General features: G+C 37.1%; 1 protein-coding gene across 2 annotated transcripts in view; it reads left to right on the forward strand.

Annotated features, from left to right (window-relative positions):
• AGTPBP1 (ATP/GTP binding carboxypeptidase 1) overlaps nucleotides 1-22,906 on the forward strand; it is a 159,406-nt gene that overhangs the window by 3,777 nt on the left and 132,723 nt on the right. For both annotated transcript variants that reach the window (XM_046023396.1, XM_046023397.1), the window contains exon 2: nucleotides 21,212-21,276. In XM_046023396.1, the coding sequence (XP_045879352.1) occupies nucleotides 21,245-21,276 (32 nt within the window). In that variant the 5' untranslated portion in view covers nucleotides 21,212-21,244. The remainder of the gene's footprint in view (nucleotides 1-21,211; nucleotides 21,277-22,906) is intronic.

Raw genomic sequence — 22,906 nt, forward strand, 5'->3', positions numbered from 1 at the left:
CTCTGCTCCGCAGGGAGCCTGCTTCCTCCTCTCTCTCTGCCTGCCTCTCTGCCTAGTTGTGATTTCTCTCTGTCAAATAAATAAAATATTAAAAAAAAAAGTTATGTATAACTTTTATTAATTTACTTATATATGACAGTAATATATTAATATAAACAATTTTATTGAAAAATAAGTATTTTCAAAATGAATAAGGCAGTGAGAAGAGTGGTTTTGTTTTACTTTTTTCTCTAATGTCTAGTTTAATAGGAACATCTGGATTCTTCTGTCTACTCCTGCATTTAGTCTTTTGCAGTGTTTTTTGGCTTGAAGTATATAGAAAGACAAATCCTGCCTTATATAGCTAATAGCTGGAAAAGAGAGGGAGGCATTTTAATAGACTTTTCAGATAATGGATTTTCTGGTACTACATCACAGCTCAACATGTGTTGGTTTTTTAGTTATTTGCAGTGTGGAATCTGAGATCATGTCAATGGACTTTTTTCATAGTGTTTCATTAAAATAGATTGGTCTAAACTTTGAATGGCTCTTACAGAACTATGCCTGAATTTGTAACATCATGCTATGGTCCTTTTTAAGTATTGGCTCAGTTATGCAGATCTTCCAAATGTTGACACATTTCATACGTTATTAAAAAAAATCACATTTGTTAATATCACCACTTACCAGAAACAAATTATTGGGAAGCTCTCCAGGTCATGATATGATTGGTGGTGGATACGAGTTTTCCAGAAATTTGATTTTTGCTTGAAAGCGCAAATTTTATCATTGGCAAGAAATATGACTGCCAGTTGTTTCCTAGAAGTGACAAGCAGATTTTGATCATCTCTGAGAGAACCTCTGCCAAAATACGTTAAGTGTGAATAACCGTCGTCATTCTTTCAAGTAAAAATGGTGTTTCATGAAAAAAAGAGACTAGTGTAAGCCCTTAGTTCAGTCACACAAGTACTTTACTTTGAGACAGCCATCAACTATTATAATTCAGTATGTGGCCAGAAATGCTTCATGTGTACTTACCATTTTGTCACATAGAATATTTAAAAAGATGTAAAGGTGTATATTCAAGGGCTGAGAATATAAAGTTAATTTTTACTGTTTTTTTTTTAAATATTTTATTTATTTGAGAGAGAGAGCGAGAGAAAGAGAGAGAGCGAGAGAGTGTGAGCATGCACTCACAAGCAGGGGGAGGGGCAGAGAGAGAGAGAGAAGCAGACACCCCACCTAGTAGGGAGCCCAACATCAGGCTGGATCCCAGGATCCTGGGATCATGATCTGAGCTGAAGGGTTGCTTAACCATCTGAGCCACCCAGGTGCCTCTTGAAGGATATTCTTAAGTGAAAAAGGTTTTTTTCTTTCTTTTTCTTTTTTTAAAGTAGTGACTGGTACTTGATGGTGAAAAATATAATGACTAATAGTGCAGTTTGTTGCCAGTACCATAAGTTGTTCCAAGATGTCGGAAATGTTATACATCATTGCTTTTGTACCATTAGTATAAATGTATACAGTTAAAAAGGTTAATGATATTTTAGTGTTACTATGAAAATAGTTTTGACCTTGTGGACCCCCTAAAAAGGTATCAGGTCCCGAGGGGACCATGGACCACATTTTGAGGACTTCTGGTATAAATCAGCTGATTCCTACCAAACTTTGATAAGGAAGGGAAGTGGTGGTGACAATCACTAGTCTGTTTTTGCTTCAGACTTTTGGTCCCCAGTAAAGGCTGTCTTAATTTTTTTTTTTAAAGGCCCAATAGAGGTTATTCACAGAAAGTTCAGGGTTCTTGAGATTTCTTTTGGTCAGGTGCTGATAGGGGGGAACTATAGTATTAGTATTATATAGTAGTATAGTAGAACTACAGTACTACTAATCTGAAATTAGATTATCTAAAAACAAAAAGATTTGGGAGTACGTATTCACACAAATGTTCAAATCTAATATGGGGGGGTTGCATATTAGACAAATAGTGAAGTCACAGTGTGAAAAGCTCAACTGATACTGAGCTCTTAAGCTAAAATAAGCATTTTAGCTTCCCTTCTTAATTTCTGTTCATTTCTTACCTAATTCATGCTGAGGATGAACCATCCTAAGGAGAGGTACCCAGCGCTTGCTGTCCTTGCCTCACATCCTACCTTAGGGAGAAAATGATTTAAGATTACGAAGATTCTAAGGGTATAGGTAACATGCAAAGTAAGAGAATTTGACTCCCAGGTGATCTTTGAAGCTTCCTACAACTCTAGAAGTCTGGATTTTTTCCTTTGCCTGTTGAGAATGGCTTTTTCATTTGTTAATTCTGTTTTACCAATTATAATTTGTGTTTTCATTTGAAACTTACTTTTTCCAATTCTTAACATATTGATTTATATTCATATTTTTGGTTCATATTTTGAATTTTAAAAATTTACTTTTAAAATTATGGCTGTATACATATAATATAAAAATTACCATTTAAAACATTTTTAAGTGTTTAGTTTATTGGCATTAAGATGGTTGTGCAACCATCACACTGTCCATCTGCAGATCTTTTTGTCTTGCGGAACTGAAACTTTGTATCCATTAAACAATAACTCCTCATTTTCTTCTTCCTGTAGCCCCTGACAATCACCATTCTACTTTCTGTCTTTATGAATTTGACTGCTTTAAGTACCTTTTATGAGTAGAATCATAGTATTTGCCTTTTGTGACTGGCTGTTTCATTTAGCATTGTCTTCAAGATTCATTAGAATTTCTTTCTTTTTAGGGCCGAATAATGTTCCATTGTTTGTATATACCACATCATCTGTCATTGCGCCCTGGGGCTGGTTCAGTAACCTTTGGCCATTGTGACTAATGCTGCTTTGTACATGGGTGTACAAATACTTCTTCAAGACCCTGCTTTCAGTTCTTTCCGGTACATATTCAGAAGTGGAATTGCTGGGTCATATGGTAATTCTATTTTAAGTTCCTGTGTCACAACCCTACAGTTTGCATAGCAGCTGCACCATTTTACATTCATACCAACAGTGTATGAGGGTTCCAGTTTCTCCACATCCTTGGAAACATTTGTTTTCTGTGTGATTGGTCTTTCTCTTGGGCGGGGGCTGGGTGGGAGGTGGGGTGGTTTGTGCAGTCATTCTAATGGGTGTGAGATGGTAGGTATCACATTGTGGTTTTGATTTGTTTTCATGCTGCCGAATTTCGCTGCTATTTTTTACATCAGTGATCCGAAAGGATATTGATCTATAGTTTTCTTGTAATGTCTCTGTTCGGCTTTGGTATCAGGGCAGTGTTGGCCTCATAGAATTAGTTAGGGAGTAGTCTCTTAAATTATTTGGAAGAATTAGGATTGATGTTCTTTAAATGTTTTGTACAATTCACTAGTGAAGCAATCAACAGATCTGGGGCTTTTCTTTTTGGGAAGTTTTTGATTACTCATCTAGTCTCCTTAATAGTTATGAATTTATTCAGATTTTCTGTTTCTTTTTGTTCAGTTTTGGTAAGTTTTGTGTTTATAGGAATTTGTCAATTTCATTTAGGTTCTCAGTCTGTTGGTGCACAATTTTTCATACTATTCACTGGAAATCCTTTATATTTCTGTAAAATCAGTAGCAGTGTCTTCACATGCTTTCCTGATTTTAATAATTTGAGTCTTCTGTTTTTTCTTATGTTTAATAAAGGTTTGTTAATTGATTAATCTTTTTAAAGAACCAATTTTTTATTTGATAATTTTCTCTATTCTCTATTTTATTTATCTCTGCTCTAATCATTATTTTCTTCGTTCTGCTAGCTTTGTGTTCTGCTTTTTCTAGTTCCTTAATTTGTAAAGTTAGGTTGTTCATTTGAGATCTTTATTTTTTGAATTTATTTGAGATAGAGTGAGAGTGAGAGCAAGGGAGGGGATGAGCAGGGGAGAGGGCGAGGGAGCCTGATGCCTGGCTCCATCCCAGGACCCTGGGATCATGACTTGAGCCTAAGGCTGATGCTTAACTGACTGAGCCACCCAGGTGCACCCCCACTCTTTATAAAAATTTACTTTTTTTTTTTTTTAATGTAAGTGTTTATAGTTGTAAACTAACTTCCTAGCACTGCTTTCTCTGCATCCCATAAATTTTGGTATGTTTTATTTTCATTTGTCTCATTTGCCTTGGTCTTTTCTTTGACCTGTGATTAAGGAGTGTGTTTAATTTCCACAACTTTGTGAATTTTCCAGTTTTCTTTTTCTTATTTATTTCTAACTTCATTCTGTTGTGGTTGGAGAAGATACGTTGTATAATACCATCTTTTAGAATCTGTTGAGACCTAATTTGTGGCCTAAAAGATGATCTATCCTGGAGAATGTCCCATGTGCATTTGAGAAGAACATACATACTCTATTGTTTGGTAGCGTTTTATATATGTCTGTTAACGCTAGTTGGTTTATAGTGTTGTTCAAGTCCTCTGTTTCCTTATTTGTCTTATGTCTGGTTGTTCTATTCATTACGGACAGTGGCTATTGAAGTCCCCAACAATTACTGTAAAACTATTTTTCCCTTTACTTTTGTCAATTTTTGCTTATTGTATTTTGGTGGTCTGTTATTAGGTATGTGAATATTTGTAATTGTTATATCTTCTTGCTCTCTTGAACTGTTTATTAATAATTAGTGTCCTCCTTTGTCTCTTGTAATCTTTTTAAATTTAAAGTTATTTTGTCTGATGTTAGTGTAGCTACCCCTTATTGCTTTTGTTTACTATTTGCATGGAATATCTTTTTCTGTCTTTTTACTTTCAACCTATTTGTGCCTTTATATCTAAATGAGTTTCTTGTAGAGAACAAATTTTTTGGATTGTATTTTTAAATCCATTCGCCATTCTCTGCCTTTTCATTGGAGGTTTTAATCTATTTACATTTACAGTGATTACTGGTAAGGAGGAGCTTTTGTCATTTGCTATTTTTTATATGTCTTTTGACTTTTTGAGTCCCTCATATTGTGTATATTTTGGTTTTTGTTGGAGCTGACTTTGGCTGTGATACTTGAAAACAAACCATTTTAATGAGTCAGTCATAGGTTAGGGACAAGGGAAATGTGTGTTTCAAGGCAAGAATTTTAATTTCAGATATCACCTATTTGATATTTGATATTTGACTTAGGAAATTTGGCATTTGTTTAAATCTAAAAATAGTTGGAATCTGAGCTGAGGGAAGCATCATATTAAATAAATTATTACTGTTAGTTAGATTGAAGCATGGTGTGATTCTTCTCCCCCAACAGTAAAACCTTACTATTTGTAGTATAATTAAAACATCACATAGCAAATTAGACCTTCCATAAGTGCTGAAACATCTCTGTGGCATAGTGTGTGAACTATCCAAACTTGTGTTTTTAATGAGGATGCCTGATGAAGAAAGGTAAAAGGTGTATAACTTTTATAGGTTTACTCTTACCCACAGTTTTTTGGTAAAATTAATGATAATGTAGGTGAAATAAAGTTGCCTGTTTGCAGATTGGGTTAAAACATTCATAAACTACAGTTGACCCATAACATGGGTTTGAACTGTGTGAGTCTGCTTATCTGCAGATTTTTTTTGATTAATACAGCACTGTAAACATATTTTCTGTTCCGTATGATTTTATTAATATTTTTTAGCTTACTGTATTGTAAGAATCCAGTATATGATACATTGAATGCAAAATGTGTATTATTTTATTGTGACAATACAGTATATAATATATATAACACAAAATATGTGTTAATTGTTTACATTATTGTTAAGATTTCTGATCAGTAGTAGGCTGTTAGTAGTTAAATTTGGGGGGAGTCAAAAATTTTATGTGGATTTTTGAGTGCCTCTGGGTCTGTGTTTGCCCCAATCCTAGGTTGTGAATGACACATGAATAAGGTAACTGGATGAAATTGTATACCTAAGTAATAGTAATTTAGAGTAAGATAATGCTTATGGATGTAAAGATTAGTAGTATATATATAATTCTAGTTCAAGCCATCTTTAAATGTATAAAAGTGAACTGATATAAATTCTTTCCTCCACTTAGGGAAATGTATACTTTGAATTTTTATGTAGGGTTTTTTTATTTGTTTTTTAAGATTTTATTAATTTGACAGAGAGAGACAGCAAGAGAGGGAATGCAGGCAGGGGGAGTGGGAGAGGGAGAAGCAGGTTTCCCCGTGGAGCAGGGAGCCTGACGTGGGGCTCTAGCCTAGGACCCCGGGATCATGACCTGAGCCAAAGGCAGACTGCTTAAGGACTGAGCCACCAAGGTGCCAGTGTTTTCTTTTTGTTTTTTGTTTTTTAGTCTCTGCTGGATGAATAACTTAGAATACATTTCCTAAAGACCCAGGTGGGTCAATAGTTTTGCTTTAGTGTAAAAGGATATTATATTTTGTTATGGGAATCAGGTGCTGAACTACAGAGGGTGTAAACCCCTGACCCTAATTTAAAGATGGGTTGAATTAGAAGGTAGCAGAGACGAAGTTTTTGTTTTTTTTTAACAGCTTTGTTGAGCTAGAATTCACATACTGTCAATTTTCACTTTATAATATGCAGTTCACTGGCCTTTAGTACATTCACAGAGTAGTGCAACTGATGCAGTTTTTGGAATGTTGGTGTTGGCAGGGTCTGGAGTTGATGTCCAAGAAAGAATTCTTGACATGTGTCTTTGGTGCAAAATGGTAGTTTTATTAAAGCTTGGGGACAGGACCCATCGGCTGAATGAACTGCCACTGCTACGGGCTTTGGCTCCCTGCTGTGGCTCCCTGATGCCCTGGGGGATTGGGAGGAGCAGCTGATTATACACCTTGGGGTTGGGGGGAAGTAAAGATGAGGGAAGTTCCAAAATCACTTTCATACGCTAAAGAAGACTCACAGGATCCTGGAGGAATCTTATACTCTGCCTATCCCAAGTATTTGTCAGTGGGCTGCAGCTTATAATTATAATTATTTTATTTACATTTCCTTCTACCTTTGTTTCCCACATCACAACTATAACCACAGTGAATTTTAGAACATTTTTATTACCCCCAAAAGAAACTCCACATCCTTTTAGTATGTCCCCTCCTCCATCCCATTCTTTTCTAGTCCTAGGTAACCATTAATCTACCTTCTGTCTTTATAGATTTACCTGTTCTGGGTATTTCATATAAATGGTATTTTATACCATTATATAAAGTGGAATCATATAATGATGTGGTCTTTCATGATTGGCTTCTTTTACTTACCATAATATTTTCAAAGTTTATTCATGTAGCACACATCAGTACTTTGTTTCTTTTCATCACTGAATAATATTGTACTGTATGGCTATACCACATTTTATCTATCCATTCATTGGTTGGTGGATACTTGGGTTATTCCTACTTTTTGGTTATGAATAATGCTGCTGTGAACATTTGTGTACAAATATTTGTGTGGATAGAAATTTTCATTTCTTTGAGTATATACTTAGAAATGGAATAGCTGAGTCACACGGTCACTTTATGTTTAACCTTTTGAGGAAACTTCTTTTCAAAGCAGCTGTACCATTTTACATTGCCATCAGCAATGTACGAGGGTTCTAGTTTCTCACATTCTTGCTAAAGCTTGTTATTGTCTGTATTTTTTTTTTTATTATAGCCATTCTAGTGGGTGTGGAGTGGTATCTCATTGCAGATTAAGTTTTTAAATAGTGGTTAAGCATAACAGGAGTGATAATACTCTAAGATGGAGTTAATATTACAATTAAAATATTTAATAGGCCAACCTAGGAAGATAATCATCAGAAGCCATTCTTAACCCTGGCTATGCATAATTAGTATTGCTTACTAATTAAAAAAATGATGCCATAGATTTATCTAATCTCTGAAGGTATTGTATGATTTTTTTTTCCCCACGAAATTCTTTATTGAAAAAGAAAATTGAAGTCTGAGTTGCGGAGAACAGAATTCACTCTAGATACCTTAAGCAGAGAGGGTTTATTTATTTTAGGATACTAAATAATTTAAAGAGTTGTTGGGATGTACCAGTCTGGGTTCAGTCAGGAAATAGAAACCACATGGTAATTTAACAGGGAAAAATTAATGCAAAAATATTTTGGCTATAACAGGGATTAGATAATTGAAGGCTTTATCAGCAAGAAATAAAGATAGCTCTAAGTAGAGGAATAGCTGTTCTGGAGACCAGTTATTACCCCCAGGGCTGAGATAGAGTGGGCCCCTCCCTCCCCTGAAGACTTGTTGGAAAGGGCAAGGTCAAAGGTTAGAAGGGGCAAGGTCAAGGTAAGTAGGTGTGGTGTGACCCTAGTGGAATTTGCTGAGGGTTTGCCCTCTAGGGTACCAGGGAAGGCTGTTTATAGGGAGATGTCTCACCAGAGGCACCCTGCTACAGAACAGCTTAGACTCCTGTTGGAGAAGCTGCATGTGCTGCAGGAGCCCGGTGTGTAGAAGCCGTCCTTGTTGCAGGGATGGGTCCCAGAGAGGCCTTGCCTGCTGCAGCCTAGTGAACACCCTGAAGCCAGGAAGCAAAATGCTTTCCTCTGCAGTGTCTTTCCAATACCCTCTTGACAAAGCTTAATACCTTGCCAGCTGGCTAGGAAAATATTTTAAGGGCACAAATCCATTTTCACAGAGCAGGCAAAGAGGGTGAATTTGGAGACGAGGGGCAATGTATCAATATCTGGCACAGGTTTTAAGTGGGTTACAGAATTGTTTGGAGCTTTATAGAAAAAGAGATCCTAGGTTGCACTGTAAACAACAACTCCCAAATCCCATACATAAAACTGAGAAACCGAGGGGAGACACTGTCTCTTTTATGATTAAGAGACTTCCTGTCTGTGAAATTGCTTCTAGATCTTCATGGCTAGAACTGCACTGATGTTTTAAAATTAGGAAGCTGTTGCCTCCACATCTGGGGATGCTTGCTGCTTTCGGCATCTGACCCAGCTTCTTTCAGAATGTCTCCTGTTCCGAAATTCTCTGCAAGCTCAACTTAGAGGGTGATCCCTCCACACCCCCACGTGCATATGGGTTGGTCAAAGTGTCCACCAAATTTGATAGTGAGTGTGATGTTCTGAACACTGAAATAGTCATTAAGACTGAAAGTGTGCTGTGGTCACTATTGCCAACATTTTGACCAACTGCAGCAATGAGCAGAGACAGGAATTAGAACTGAGAATAGATATGGTTTATAGGTCAGGCCATGCCAGCCTTAAGTACCAGGTTGGTGACCAAGGTGCCCATATGTACTTCACAGATTACACTTTTTGTTTTTTTGTGATACGTGAGGACTTCTAAAGTGCAGGATCCAGAGCAGAGGCCCCTCTTGCCCAGGTCTAAGGTACTGCCCTTGTATTGTTTGTTGTCCTTGGCTACAAACAGCATTATGATAAATGTTCTCATTTCTGTCTCCTCAAGGATCTGTGAAGAGATACATACTCAGGAGTCAAATTGTTGGGATATAAACTGTAACACTTTTAATTCCACTTAATATTGACGGCCCTCTACAACAGCTATATGAATTTACATTCCCTGCTGAAATAACATTTTCTCTGTTATTCCATGCAAATACATGATTTTCAAAAACAAAATGATACCATCCTCTGCCTGTTTCACAGTTTGAACTTCTCATTTGTCTAGTTTGATATTGATCCATTGGCTGGATCTTTTAGGCAAGATTGTCTAACCGGTAACCTCTCAGTTATACCAGCATCTGAGCCTGTTTCTGCATCCTTCATTCAGTTAATGTTTTTGTTTATCTAGAGCACAGACTTTAGGAAACTACTGAGAACTGTTCCAGGCATTGGAGGACCCAAAGACAAATGAAGCTTAATTAATCCCCTACACTCAAGGACCTTGGAGTCTGAAAGATGTAATAAGAAAACTATTCTAAGACCTTGTAGAAGTCAAGATTTACTGTCATTTTCACTTGTTCTTTTACAAATTAATTAATTCTGTCAAAAGAAAGAAAGTTAGGTTAATCTGAGAATACATGTTCCAAACTCTCACTTCTAATAATGTGTTTACTTGGTAAGAGTTCATAAATGATACTTTGAATAATCCTTTCCTGAATCCTTATGACCTGCTGGAGAGCATCAAAAAGGAGGGCAAAGGAGACCTGGAAAATGCTTTCCTGAACATGTTCCAGTGCATTCAGAGCCAAGCCCTTAAATTTTGTTGACCAACTGTATGACTCCAAGAAGGGCAAGGGGACTCGTGATAAAGTCCTGATTAAATCTTAAAAAAAAACTTTTTTAAAGTTATCTCTGCACCCAATGTGGGGCTCAAACTCCTGACCCCGAGATCAGGAGTCACATGTTCTACTGACTGAGCCAGCCAGGTGCCCCGATAAAGTCCTGATTAGAGTCCTGGTATCTCTCACAGTGAAGTGGATGTGTTGAAAATTAGGTCTGAGTTCAAGAGAAAATATGGTGGGGCACCTGGGTAGCTCAGCAGGTTAAAGCCTCTGCCTTCGGCTCGAGTCATGATCCCGGGGTCCTGGAATCGAGCCCCACATCGGGCTCTCTGCTTGGCGGGGAGCCTGCTTCCTCCTCTCTCTCTGCCTGCCTCTCTGCCTACTTGTGATCTCTGTCTGTCAAATAAATAAATAAAATCTTAAAAAAAAAAGAGAAAGTATGGCAAGTTCTTGTACTACTGTACCCAGCAAGACAACTAAGGCAGCTGCCTGCAGGCTGTACCTGTGTGGTGGGGATGACTGAGGCCCATGACGGCATGAGCATCCAGAGGTGGTGCTCCTTTGTTGCAGAAAATAGCTTGTGACCAACAGTCCTCTGTGCCCATCCCTTCGAGGATGATGTTGTTAGCATTGCCCCCTCCTTATATTCATTTCAGTTGCCTAAGCATGGGCCTGCCTCTCATGCCTAGTGTCTCCTATTAGCCAAAGAAATGAACAGTCCAGGGAGTTGAAAGTGAAATCTTAATGTGAAACACTTTGCCTTTTGTGTCCCGTATCATAAACAGTTGAAGAAACTGAATTTTTTATTTATTAAAAAAATAATAAAATCAGGAAACTGTGCTGGTCAGGAGGCCATGGTGATCAGGATTGTCCTTCTGTACTTACTAGCTGTAGATCCACGGTGGACCAGTACCTGTTGTGGTCTGCACCAGCCCTTTGTATTGGCCTTTCTCTTTCTTTATACCCTGTAGGATCTGTGAAATAATTTTCAGGTCTCAGGGAATTCCTCCATAAAAATTAGAACACTTACAGCTGTGATATTAGTGTGAAGAGAAAGTTTAGATAGAGTAATTGTTTTTTGATCACCTATTCATTGGTGAACGAGGGATCTTCTCTCTTAAATAGTGTGACATAGCTGCTACCTGAAATTGACCGGATGATATTAACAACAGTTCATTAGTCATATATTCACAGCGGGGGAGTGGAGGATACCACATGTCTCATGGGGGTTGCACTTGGGAATAGAGTGAACCAGTCACAGAGGCCTTGGCAGTCTTTGTAATAACAAGAGGATGAAGTAAGAAGGACTGTTGCCCTCATGGGAGGATATGATTAGTTTGAATAATTCTGAGGCCTGACAGCTTGAGAACTGAGTGGAGTGCAGCTGGTTCAGCTGATGGTGGAACTAGCTGGGTGAAGTCTTCTGTGCTAGATGGGAATACATATGCCTTTGGGGCACTGTGAGGCTCAAAGCTGGTGGGACAGCAATTGAAATTTTAGGTCTATGTGATAGTCGTCCAGTAATGATTGTTAATGCCCTTTTTGAAAGAGAATATTTTCCTGTGCATTTGTTTATTTTGGCCATTCGATTAGTCTACTCTTTCATGTGAATTTCTATCCCCATAAAGGATATAAGCTCTAATGTGAGTTAGTAATGCAGGTAGGAGAAGCAGATTTTCCATTTCTGAAATTTCCCTCTTTATTTTTTTACTTTATATAAGTAGGTCTAGGAGTCTTACCACAGATTTTTACTACACAAGATATTAATAAATTATGGTTGGGTATATGATATATATGTAAGAGTAGTTTTATTTTTCTTTATTTGAAGCACACACAAAAAACTTTAATGAACCTTATATAAGAAGGCGATAGGTGGTCAAACTTACCTTACCATTCTGGAAACTAATGTTTTTCCTTTTCATGATTTTTAAAACCTCATATGGTGAAGATAATTTTTTTTTTAAAAGGGATGAAATTTATGGCCTACTGTTATATACTTTATTTATTTATTTATAAAGATTTTACTTATTTGACAGATAGAGAATATAAGCAAGCTGAGCAGGGGGCAATGGCAGGGCTCAATCCCAGGATCCTGGGATCATGACCTGATCTGAAGGCAGATGCTTAACCACTGAGCCACCCAGGTGCACCAGTAAATTTCTGTTAAATAACTGACTTCAGCTAAAATGAGATTCAGTTTTTTTAAAGATAGGCTTGGGGTACCTGGATGACTCAGTCGGTTAAGCATCTGCCTTCGGCTCAGATAGGGAGGTTCTGGGATTGAACCCCGTGTCGGGCTCCTTGCTCAACAGAGAGTCTGCTTCTCCCTCTCTCTGCCTCTCCCTGCTGCTCATGCTCTCTCTCTCTCTCAAATAAATGAATAAAATCTTAAAAAAATAAAGATAGGCTTGATGGGCTTAATTTAAATAAATAATGTAAGCTAATTTTTATAATTTTTCTATTGTGGTAAAACATACCTAACACTGGAGCACCTGGGTGGCTCAGTTGGTTAAGCGTCTGTCTTAGGCTCCAGTCATGATCCCAGAGTGCTAGGATCAGGCCCTGTAGTGGGCTCTCTGCTTCTCAGGGAGCCTGCTTCTCCCTCTCCCTCTGCCCGCCTGCCACTCCTCCTGCTTGTGCTCTTTCTCTCTGTGTCAAATAAATAAATAAAATCTTTAAAAACAACAACAAAAACATACCTAACAAAATTTGCCATTTTAATAATTTTTAAGCCTCTGATTCAGTGGCATTAATTTTAATTACATTCACAAAGTTGTGCAGCCATCACCACTATTTCCAAAATTTTTTGTTAGTGCAAACTTACAGTCTAATTATTGATATACTGTGACTCCCTATTTCCTCTTGCCTTCAGCCCTTGGTAAACTTCTAATATACCTAGAATTTTCCTATTCTAGATATTTCATATAGGTGGAAACATGTATTTGATGTTTTGTTTCTGGCTTATTTCACTATGACATAATGTTTCCAAGGTTCATATTATAGTGTATGTCAGAACTTCATTCCTTTTTATGGCCAAATAACATTCCATTGTCTGTGTATACCACATTTTGTCTGTTCATCTGTTAGTGGACACTTAAATTGTTTTTGTCTTTGGCTATTGTGAATAATGCTTCTACCAACACTAATGTGCAATTATCTGTTCAGGTCCCTGTTTTCAGTTCTTTTGGGTATATACTTAGGAGTAGAATTCCTGGATGTTCTATATTTAGATTTCTGAGGGAACTGCCAAACTGTTTTTTACAGTGGTTATACCGTTTTATGTTCCCACCAGCAACAAGTGAGGGTTTTAGTTTATGTTTAGTTTATGTTTAGTTTAGTTTAGTTTATGTACATTTTCAACAGTTATTTACCATTTTTAAAATTATAGACATGCTAGAAGTATGAAGTAATAAGTGTGATTTTGCTTTGCATTTCTTTAATGACTGTGATGTTGGGCATCTTTTCATGTGCTTTATAGGTCATTTGAGTATTTTCTTTGGAGAAATGTCTATTCAAGTCCTTTGCTCATTTTTAAAAAAGATTTTATTTATTTATTTGATAGAGCAAGGGAGCACAAGCAGGGGGAGCAGGAGAGGAAAAGGGATAAATAGGCTTTCCGCCAAGGAAGGAGCCCAATGCGAGACTCCATCCCAGGACCCTGGGATCATGATCTGAGCCGATGGCAGATGCTTAACCATCTGAGCCACCTAGGTGCCCCCATTTGCTCATTTTCTAAAAAAAAGATTTTATTTTTAAGTAACCTCCACACCCAGCATGAGGCTTGAACTCAGAACCCTGAGTCGCATGCTCTACCGACTGAGCCAGCCAGGTGCCCCTCAAGTCCTTTGTTCATTTTAAATTGAATTATCTTTTGGTTGTTGAATTGTAGGAATTCTTTATATATTTGGCTATTAAACTCTTATCAGATATATGATTTACAAATATTTTCTTCCATTCTGTTTGTTTTTTACTTTCTTGATAATGTCCTTTTGATGCATAAAAGTTTTTAATTTTGAAGCCCACTTTGTTTTCTTTTTTCTTGCTGTGCTTTTGTTGCCATCACTGAGAATCTCTTTCCAAATCCAAGGTCATGCAGATTTACTTCTGTGTTTTCTAAGTTTTAGCACTGATATTTGGGTCATTGATCCATTTTCAGTAAATTTTTATAATATGGTTTTGAGTACCAGCTTCATTCTGTTATGTGTAGAAGTCCAGTTGTCCCAGCAACAGAAGAGACTACAGGCATACCTCATTTTAGCATGCTTCACTTTGTTACATTTTGCTGATGTGTGTGTTTTTTACAAATTGAAATTTTGTGGCAATGCTGCATCTAGCAACACTGTTGGTACCCTTTTTCAACAGCATTTGCTCACTTTGTATGTTACATTTTGGTAATTCTCACATTATTTCATACTTTTTCATTATTTGTTATGGTGATCTGCGATCAGTGATAATGACTTGATGAATGCTTAGAGGATGGTTAACACCTTTTAACAATAAAGTACTTGTTAATTAAGGTAGGCATATTGTTATTTTTAGACATTATGCTATTACACATTTAATAGACTATCAGTATAGTGAAGACATAACTTTTATATGCACTGGAAGCTAAAAAAAATCACCTCACTTGCTTTGTTGTGATAATTGCTTCATTACAGTGGTCTGTAACTGAACTTGCAGAATCTCTGAGGTGTGCTTGTATTCTTTATCCATTGAGTGGTACCTTTGCCAAAAATCACCTGGCTATTGATGTGTGCATTTATTTCTAGACTTTAATGTATGTTCTGTTGGTCTGCTTTTCTGGTTTTTTTTTTTTTTTGCCAGTACCACTTTAAGTTGATTTTAATTAATGTTTTTTGCAATGTGAACATTAACAGTGTCAAATAGCAAAGCTACAACAAGCCATAGGTCAAAATACTGTTAATAAAAATAGAGCCTAAGACATAATTTATACCAGAATATGGGAAGAAACATAATCCTTTTTTTTCCTTTACTAATTTCATGAGGTTCAAATAAAGGTCCAGAAGTTACAAATGATTATGTGTTGATTTTTTTGTGAAAAGTCTTTATACAATAAAATAGTTTTTTTTTTTTAAAGATTTAAAAAAAATTTTTTTTTATTTATTTGACTGAGAGAGACTCAGCGAGAGAGGGAACACAAGCAGGGGGAGAGGGAGAGGGAGAAGCAGGCTTCCCGCTGAGCAGGGAGCCCAGTCTGGGGTTCCATCCCAGGACCTGGGGATCATGACCTGAGCTGAAGACAGATACTCAATGATGAGCCATCCAGGTGCCCCCAAATAGTTATTTTTTAAAACTGAAAGAATGAAGTTTATCTCTCTTATGAAACTTTTGTTTTCTTTTGAATGTTTTCTCTTCTGTGTTGAACTTGAAATAACCATTCACCGATTTCATTTTCAGCTGACATAAGATGATTTCTTCCTTGCTCTTGATGCTTCTTAAAAAACAAAAATATTTCTTACATAAGAGAACTTCTGGCCTCATTAAGGTCTCAGTAATTGAGTGGCTTTCCCTTTTCTGTTCAGTAATTTCTGCTACTATATAACTTGTTACCTCAGCCTTTTCCCTGTAATTTTTTTTTTTTTTACAAAAGGTTTATCATGTTTGTTTTGAGTATCTTTAACTTGTCAGAAGACAGTAATTTATATTTACATGCTTTCTGAATATTCCTGGAGCCATGCTGCACTTTGAAAAGTGGTTTTCCACAGCCCATGTAAAATGGAATATGATAATTAAAATTGTCAGCCCATGTATCAGCCCATTGATAAGTAGTTTTTTTTTTTTTTAGATTTTTATTTATTTATTTGAAAGAGAGAGCATGAGAAAGGCAGGAAAGGAGAGGGGCAGAGGGAGAGGGAGAAGCAGACTCCCTGCTGAGCAGGGAGCCCCATGCAGGGCTCAATCCCAGGACTGTGGGATCGTGACCTGAGTCAAAGGCAGACACTTAACTGACTGAGCCACCCAGGCATCTCCGATAAGTAGTTTTCACTGTAAAGATGAGGCTTTGTTTTGCTCATTTAGTGAAATGATTCACAGTATACAATTCTTCATTGCTAATCTTACCGCATTAGGGGAGGTGACTTGAAAGGTAAAAACTGGTGTTCATCAGTCTACCATCCTCCCCCCATGCCATGCAGCCTCCAAGTATGAAGGCAGACTCTAACCAAATGAACATGGTCCTACTGTGCACTGTCACATGTGGCTGTTTTTTTGTTTTTTTTTTTAAGCTTTATTTATTTGAGAGAGAGTAAGATCGACTAAGCAGGAGTGAGAGGAAGGAGGAGCAGAGAGAGAGGGAGAAGCAGACTTCCCGCTGAGCAAGGAGCCTGACATGGGACTCAGTCCCAGGACCCTGGGATCATGACCTGAGCCGAAGGCAGATGCTTAACCAACTGAGCCACCCAGATATCTCATATATGGCTGATTTTTAACACAATCATTAGTTACTGTGAATAGTGCCATTGCTTGATGCGCAAAAGTGAGAAAGAAATTTTCACTCCAGTGGTGAGCTCTCAAAGAATTCTAGCAACAGGGGCACCTGACTGGATCAGTGGGTTGGGCCTCTGCCTTCGGCTCGGGTCATGATCTCTGGGTCCTGGGTTCGAGCCAAACATCTCTGTTTGGTGGGGACCCTGCTTCCACTTCTCTCTCTGCCTGCCTCTCTGCCTACTTGTGATCTCTGTCAAATAAATAAAATCTTAAAAAAAAAAAAAAAGAATTCTAGCAACAGCTTATGAGAAACCCTGGACTAGACTCTGGGACCTCTGCATACATTGCTGTCTAAGAACCAAACGTCTGTGTCTGTGTTAGCCTATGGAATCAGGCATCTTTTCAGTCTTTTAAGTCTCTTCCAAATGATGAGATTGAAATTGGTGGATTTAAGTCACATTTGGAACTCTAGCTGCAGAGGAGTCTGGGAAATGCTTTTTAAAATTTATTTATTTATTTATTTAAGCTTTCAACTTACGTACAGGAAGGTACAACTAGATGGAAATCGGGATATATATTGTATGCCAGTATACCATATTTGCCATATTTTTAGATATTTTTTTTAAATGAAGACTTTTTTGCACATTTGTATCGTAAAATTTTCTCAAAGCAAGTCTTTAAAATGTTGGTTTGTTCATTTAAAATTTTTTATCACCTGCCATGTGCTTGCTGTATTCTAGATACTTGGGAGGCATTTAAAGCAAAGCAGATTTCTGCCCTCATGGAGCTTTAATTCTAGCAGGGAGATACAGATAATAAGCAATGCACAGAATTAAATAAATGGTCTAGTGTACAAGATGTTTAAAATGAGTGACATACTGACCAGTGAGATACTAGATATTAAACCATGTAATTTCTTATTTGGATATATCAAGAACCTTGGGTTGCTACTGCTTTTTCCTCAAAACCTTGAGGAAATGAAGGAACCCCTTGTGGTTGCTTTTGTCATTATCAGTGGTGATAAGCTGGTAAGGATCTGGGATGAATTTGATTACAGGATTGATATATGTGATGTAATGGGGCATCCATTGAGTATTCAGAAGTTTATAGAACTGAACTGACTGTTCCTTAAACATTGTTCTGACACAGGTTCATATGTAATCAGTTATTGAATAGTACAGTTTTCAAAGTGTTCCGTTATTTTTGAATCATCCTGTGTTAGAAGGTGGTAAGTGCTCTGGAAAAAGAGTAGATTCAAGCGAGGGGCAGTGGGTATGCTGGAATCTGGAGGTAGTTTACAAAATTAAATAGGATGGTTGGAGTAGGGTTTATTGAAAAAGTAATACTCAAAGGAAGTTTGGAAGTTGCTCAGTCACTAGGATATCTGGCAGATCATTTCAGGTGGAGGAAATAGCTTGGGCAAGGTAAGAATTGGAGGAAAGCAAGGAGGTACAGCCAGTATGTCTAGAGCAGTGTAAGTGAGGAGAGCTATAGGTAGGAGATGAGGTCAGGGAAGGAAGGCTGAGGGTATTCCCTAAGGCCCTTAATGCCCCTGGAATGGACTTATCTCAGGACTTTGATCAGAGTGGTGACAAGATTTACCTAAGGCTTTTTGTTGCTGTTGTTTGTTTCTCTTTCTTTCCCCCTGAGGGTTTAAAAGAATCAGTCAGGATGTTTTAGTGAGAATAGACTGTATGGAAGGGAGACTAATTAGAATGGTTGGTTTGCCCATGGTAGTAGTTATGGTAAAGTGATCAGATTCTGGATATATTTCGAAAGTAGAATTATCAGGATTTGCTGATGGATTGGATGTGGGATGTAAGACAGTCAAGGAGGAGGTTAAGGTTTTGGACTAAGAATTGGAGAGAGAATTATCTTTACAGTTGGAAAAGCTGAGGTGAGAGCTCGCTTGAGTAGGGAAGGGCAGATCAGGCGATCAGTATTGGATATATTGAGTTTGTAGTATTATTAGAGACCCACGTGGAGATGTTGAACATTCATGAGACCTGATGAGATCACTAAGGAAGAGACTGGAGTTAGAAAAGGACGAGAAAGACCTGAGCTTAGGGCATCTAGTGAAGGAAACTTAGATAATATGGCCAAATGAGGAAAGTATTTCCTAGAAAAGGGAGTGACCAGTTCTATCAAATGCTGCTGTTTAGACAAGTAAGATGAGGACTAAAAACTGACAGTTGTATTCAGGGAAATGGAGGTCACTGGAACTGACAAGTGGGGTGGGGAAAACCCGACTGGAGTGTGTTTAGGGGAGGAGGGGAAGAAAGGACTTGTTAACAAGTGTGTGTAAACAACATTTTGCTTTTGGGAGGGAAGAGAAATGGGACAGAAGCTGGATTTAGGAAGTGGAGCATAGAGAGTTCATTTTTTTTCCCTTCAAGACAGAGAAATAGCAACATGATTTTATAGTGATGAAAATGACCCAATAAAGGGCTTATACCTAAACTTCATGGTCGATTTTTATAGTTATGCCCTTGTGTGCAGTCTCAGTTCCTTTGCCTCTTTCTCGCTTTGCCACAAACTTGGTGAAATGCAGCACTTCTTCCAGGGGCCTGTTCTTTGAATTACACAACGCTGTAACAAACACAGACTTTGAAAATTCAAAGTTTTTGTGTTCTCTGGGACCACTCTGGCCTTAGGCTATAAAAAGTGACCAGAAAGGACAAAATTTCTTAGCTCTAGGATGATGGGGTTGAGAGCTGGCCTTCTTCCTGGGGGACTCTCTAGTCCCAGAAAGCAGAATTCTTTGAGCTTATCAGTTTCTTTAGTGGCGATAATTTGTCAGAAATTCTAGGACTGGCTGTTGAACATTTCCCACAATTATGAGGTATGGGATATTGAGGAGGTAGGAGGTTATTTGGAATTACAGAGTTTTCATGAGCTGTTGAGCAGTCTCTTCCTCTCTTGTGATTGGCACCCCCAAGTCCTTGGCATCCAAGTTTCCCGAGTTCTTCTGGACCGGGTACCCTCACCGCCCCTGTAGTTTTCCTTTTTGTCACTGTGGGCTTAAACATAACTTAATTACTCTTTATTGCTTTGCTATTTATTTTACTCTAGTCCTGGGAGGGAGAGGACAGGAATGCCTGTTGTTTGACTGTATTTTATTTTGAATTGGAAGTTTGAATAATTTCTTAAGTGTTGAAATAGAATTGGTTGTGATGTAAGTTAACCAGCATTAACCTTTCCAACTCTATCAGCTCTAATATGAGTCACAGTAAGCTTTTCATGAGAGGTGCTATTAATGCACTTTTAGAGAAAGTCCTACCACCCAGCAAGCAGAAGTAACTTAATTAACCTTATGTTTATGGCTGCAGTAGTTCTTTTGAAATCACAGGACTTTTTTTTTTTTTTTTCCCTCTCCTTTGGATTTTTGATTCTTAAATGGGAAAATGTTACTTTGACTTTGTAGTCTTTTAAGTCAATTAAAAGAAATAGTCAGCAGTTTTAAATTTCTTGCCAGCCTGAAAAATAGTCCATGTAATTTTTGTACACAATCCTAAATACATATTTTCTTTTTTATGATTGAATTAATGAAAAAAACTAAAAAAAAATGTGTGTTTTACTGAAGTGAAAGTTCTTTGTTAATTGAAGAAAAATATCCAGAATACCTGTAGTTTTTAAATCTACTACATTCTTTTGCATATTTGTTTCCCTTTAAATAGCTTTACTAAATACTGCATAAACATGTGAGAAACTTGTTGAACTGGCTGTCATTTTTTTACTGTCTAGTGATGCCACAAAATTCTGCTTCAATAAGCAATGATATGTAAAATTAAAAGATGTCCAGTGGTTTTTTTTGGTTTGTTTTTCTTTTTTTAGGGGGTGAATGGTTGCGATATAAATCTGAAAAGTTGTAAAGATTCCGTGAATAATGTGTACTTTCTAATGACAAAAGTGGTATTGATTGAAGGAAAATATGTATTAAGTATATTAGATGATGTTATTGGTGGTTTTTAATTTTAATTTTAATAATATATATAATATAATAATAAATTTTAATAATTTGTCATTAAAAAGTGTTCTCATATAGAAATAATCTTACATACTTAACAGTATTTGACCACTGTGTGAATAGTGGACACTAAGTACAATGCTATAGTTTGAGTATTTTAAGGAGGACTATAAGAACAGGAAAAGATAATGTGAATTGTCTCAAAAGAAATCTTAACACTAGATCATAGACTGTTGTGTTAGGTTTTTTTTCATTTTTGTAGCTCTAGGATTTTGATAACATTTTACTGACTGGTTTTAGATCATGTAATAGTCACACATTTTTGCATTTTTTTAAAAGATTTTATTTATTTGGTAGAGATGACAAGTAGGCAGAGAGGCAGGCAGAGAGAAATAAGGGGAAGCGGTCTCCCCACTGAGCAGAGAGCCGGATGTGGAACTTGATCCGAGGACCCTGGGATCATGACCTGAGATGAAGGCAACTGAGCCACCTAGGCACCCCCATTTTTGCATTTTGAAGTAACTTGCCAGAAGCACATAAAACTCAAACATTCTCCTTCGGTTTCCAGTTTCCCATAATAACTTTCAGTGGTATGGTTTTTGTGATGTCTAATATATATAAACTATTGTGTTATTTAATACAACTAACATTTTTTCTTTTAGATTATCTGCAATGTTGAAATGAAGTAACTCAAGATGAGCAAGTTAAAAGTGATATCAGAGAAAAGGTACTGTAATTCTTAATACCAGTATGTATCAGTTATGGAAATATTACATGAAGTGGTTATTTGAAACTCTTTATTTGAAATTATTATTTATGTTTAAATAATTGTGTGTTGTATTTATATTTTAAAATTAATAATTATTAATGTTTAACTTTTCAGTTAAAGCAGGAGTTAGCAAATGATGACCCATGGACCAGATCTGATCTACTTCTTGTTTTTGGATGGCTCATGAAATAAGAATAGTTTTTAACATTTCGAAATGGTTAGGAGGAAAAATAAAAAGAATATTTATATGAAATTGAAATTTTTGTATATATAAATTAAGTTTTATTGGAACACAGCTGTGCTTTGTGTATTGTCTGGACACTTGCTCTACAGTGGCAAAGTTGAGTAGTAATGACAGAGACTATATGGTACATGGTGCTTAAAATATATTCTGTCTGGCTCCGTCCAGAAAAATTTTAACTAACCCCTGAGTTAAAGCATCATCTCTATTAAAGTTCTTATGTACCAAGAAATTGTCCTTAGCAAGGTTTTACTGTGGACTCTTTCAGTTAAAAGACAGACAAACTGATTGATTCTGTTTTGGAATTTTTTTAGCTAGATTGCTTAACTCTGTTAAGTCTCAGTTTTCTCATCTATATAATGAGTGAAATAATAATGCTATCATTTTGAACTTGTGAAGATTAAACAGTGTCTAGCAGGCTCAGTAAATGACAACTTATAAATATTGATGATAATCAGTTTTTGCTTTGTAGCAGTGTTGTATGTTATGTTTATATTTTTACAACTTTGTGTTTAAAGGTATGGTTTGACTCTGTTTTATAATGAGAAATATATGCACAGTTTAGATAAAGATTTGTTTCTCAAACTGTTAGGGTTTCTAGTTATTAACTATGTAATACAGTAGAATAAATTTCATTGTTAAGTATTTTTGTAATTTCGTTAGGAAAGGAATTAGGTAGTGATTGTGTTTTATTTATTTATTTTAAAAATATTTTATTTATTTGACAGAGAGAAATCACAACTAGGCAGAGAGGCAGGCAGAGAGAGAGGAGGAAGCAGTCTCCCCGTGGAGCAGAGAGCCCGACGCGGGGCTGGATCCCAGGACCCTGAGATCATGACCCGAGCCGAAGGCATAGGCTTAACCCACTGAGCCACCCAGGCGCCCCAGTGTTTTATTTATTTTTTAATTAAAAAAAGATTTTATTTATTTTGAGAGAGGGCAAGAGAAGGGCAGGGAAGTAGAGATGGGGGAAGGGGAAGAGGGAGAGGGAGAAGCAGACTCCTTGCTGAGCAGGGAGCATAACGTGGGGCTCTATCCCAGGATCCTGGAATCACCTGAGCCAAAGGCAGGTGCTTTACCAACTGAGCCACCCAGGTGCCCCAATTTTTAAAATTTTTATTTTTTAAAGACTTCATTTATTTTCTTATTTTAGAGAAGGAGAGAGTGTGTGTGCACACTAAGGAGAGGGAGAGAATCATAAAGGAGACTCCACGTTGAGAGCAGAGCCTTGTGCACCTCTGGGTTCCATCTGGTGACCCATGAGATCATGACCTGAGCTCAGTAGAGTAAGCCTCAGACTCCTGGTTTTGGCAGAGGACATGATCTCAAGTTTGCTAGGAACCTGCT

Source organism: Meles meles, chromosome 11 (genome assembly GCF_922984935.1).
Source record: "Meles meles chromosome 11, mMelMel3.1 paternal haplotype, whole genome shotgun sequence".
Lineage (NCBI taxonomy): Eukaryota > Metazoa > Chordata > Mammalia > Carnivora > Mustelidae > Meles > Meles meles.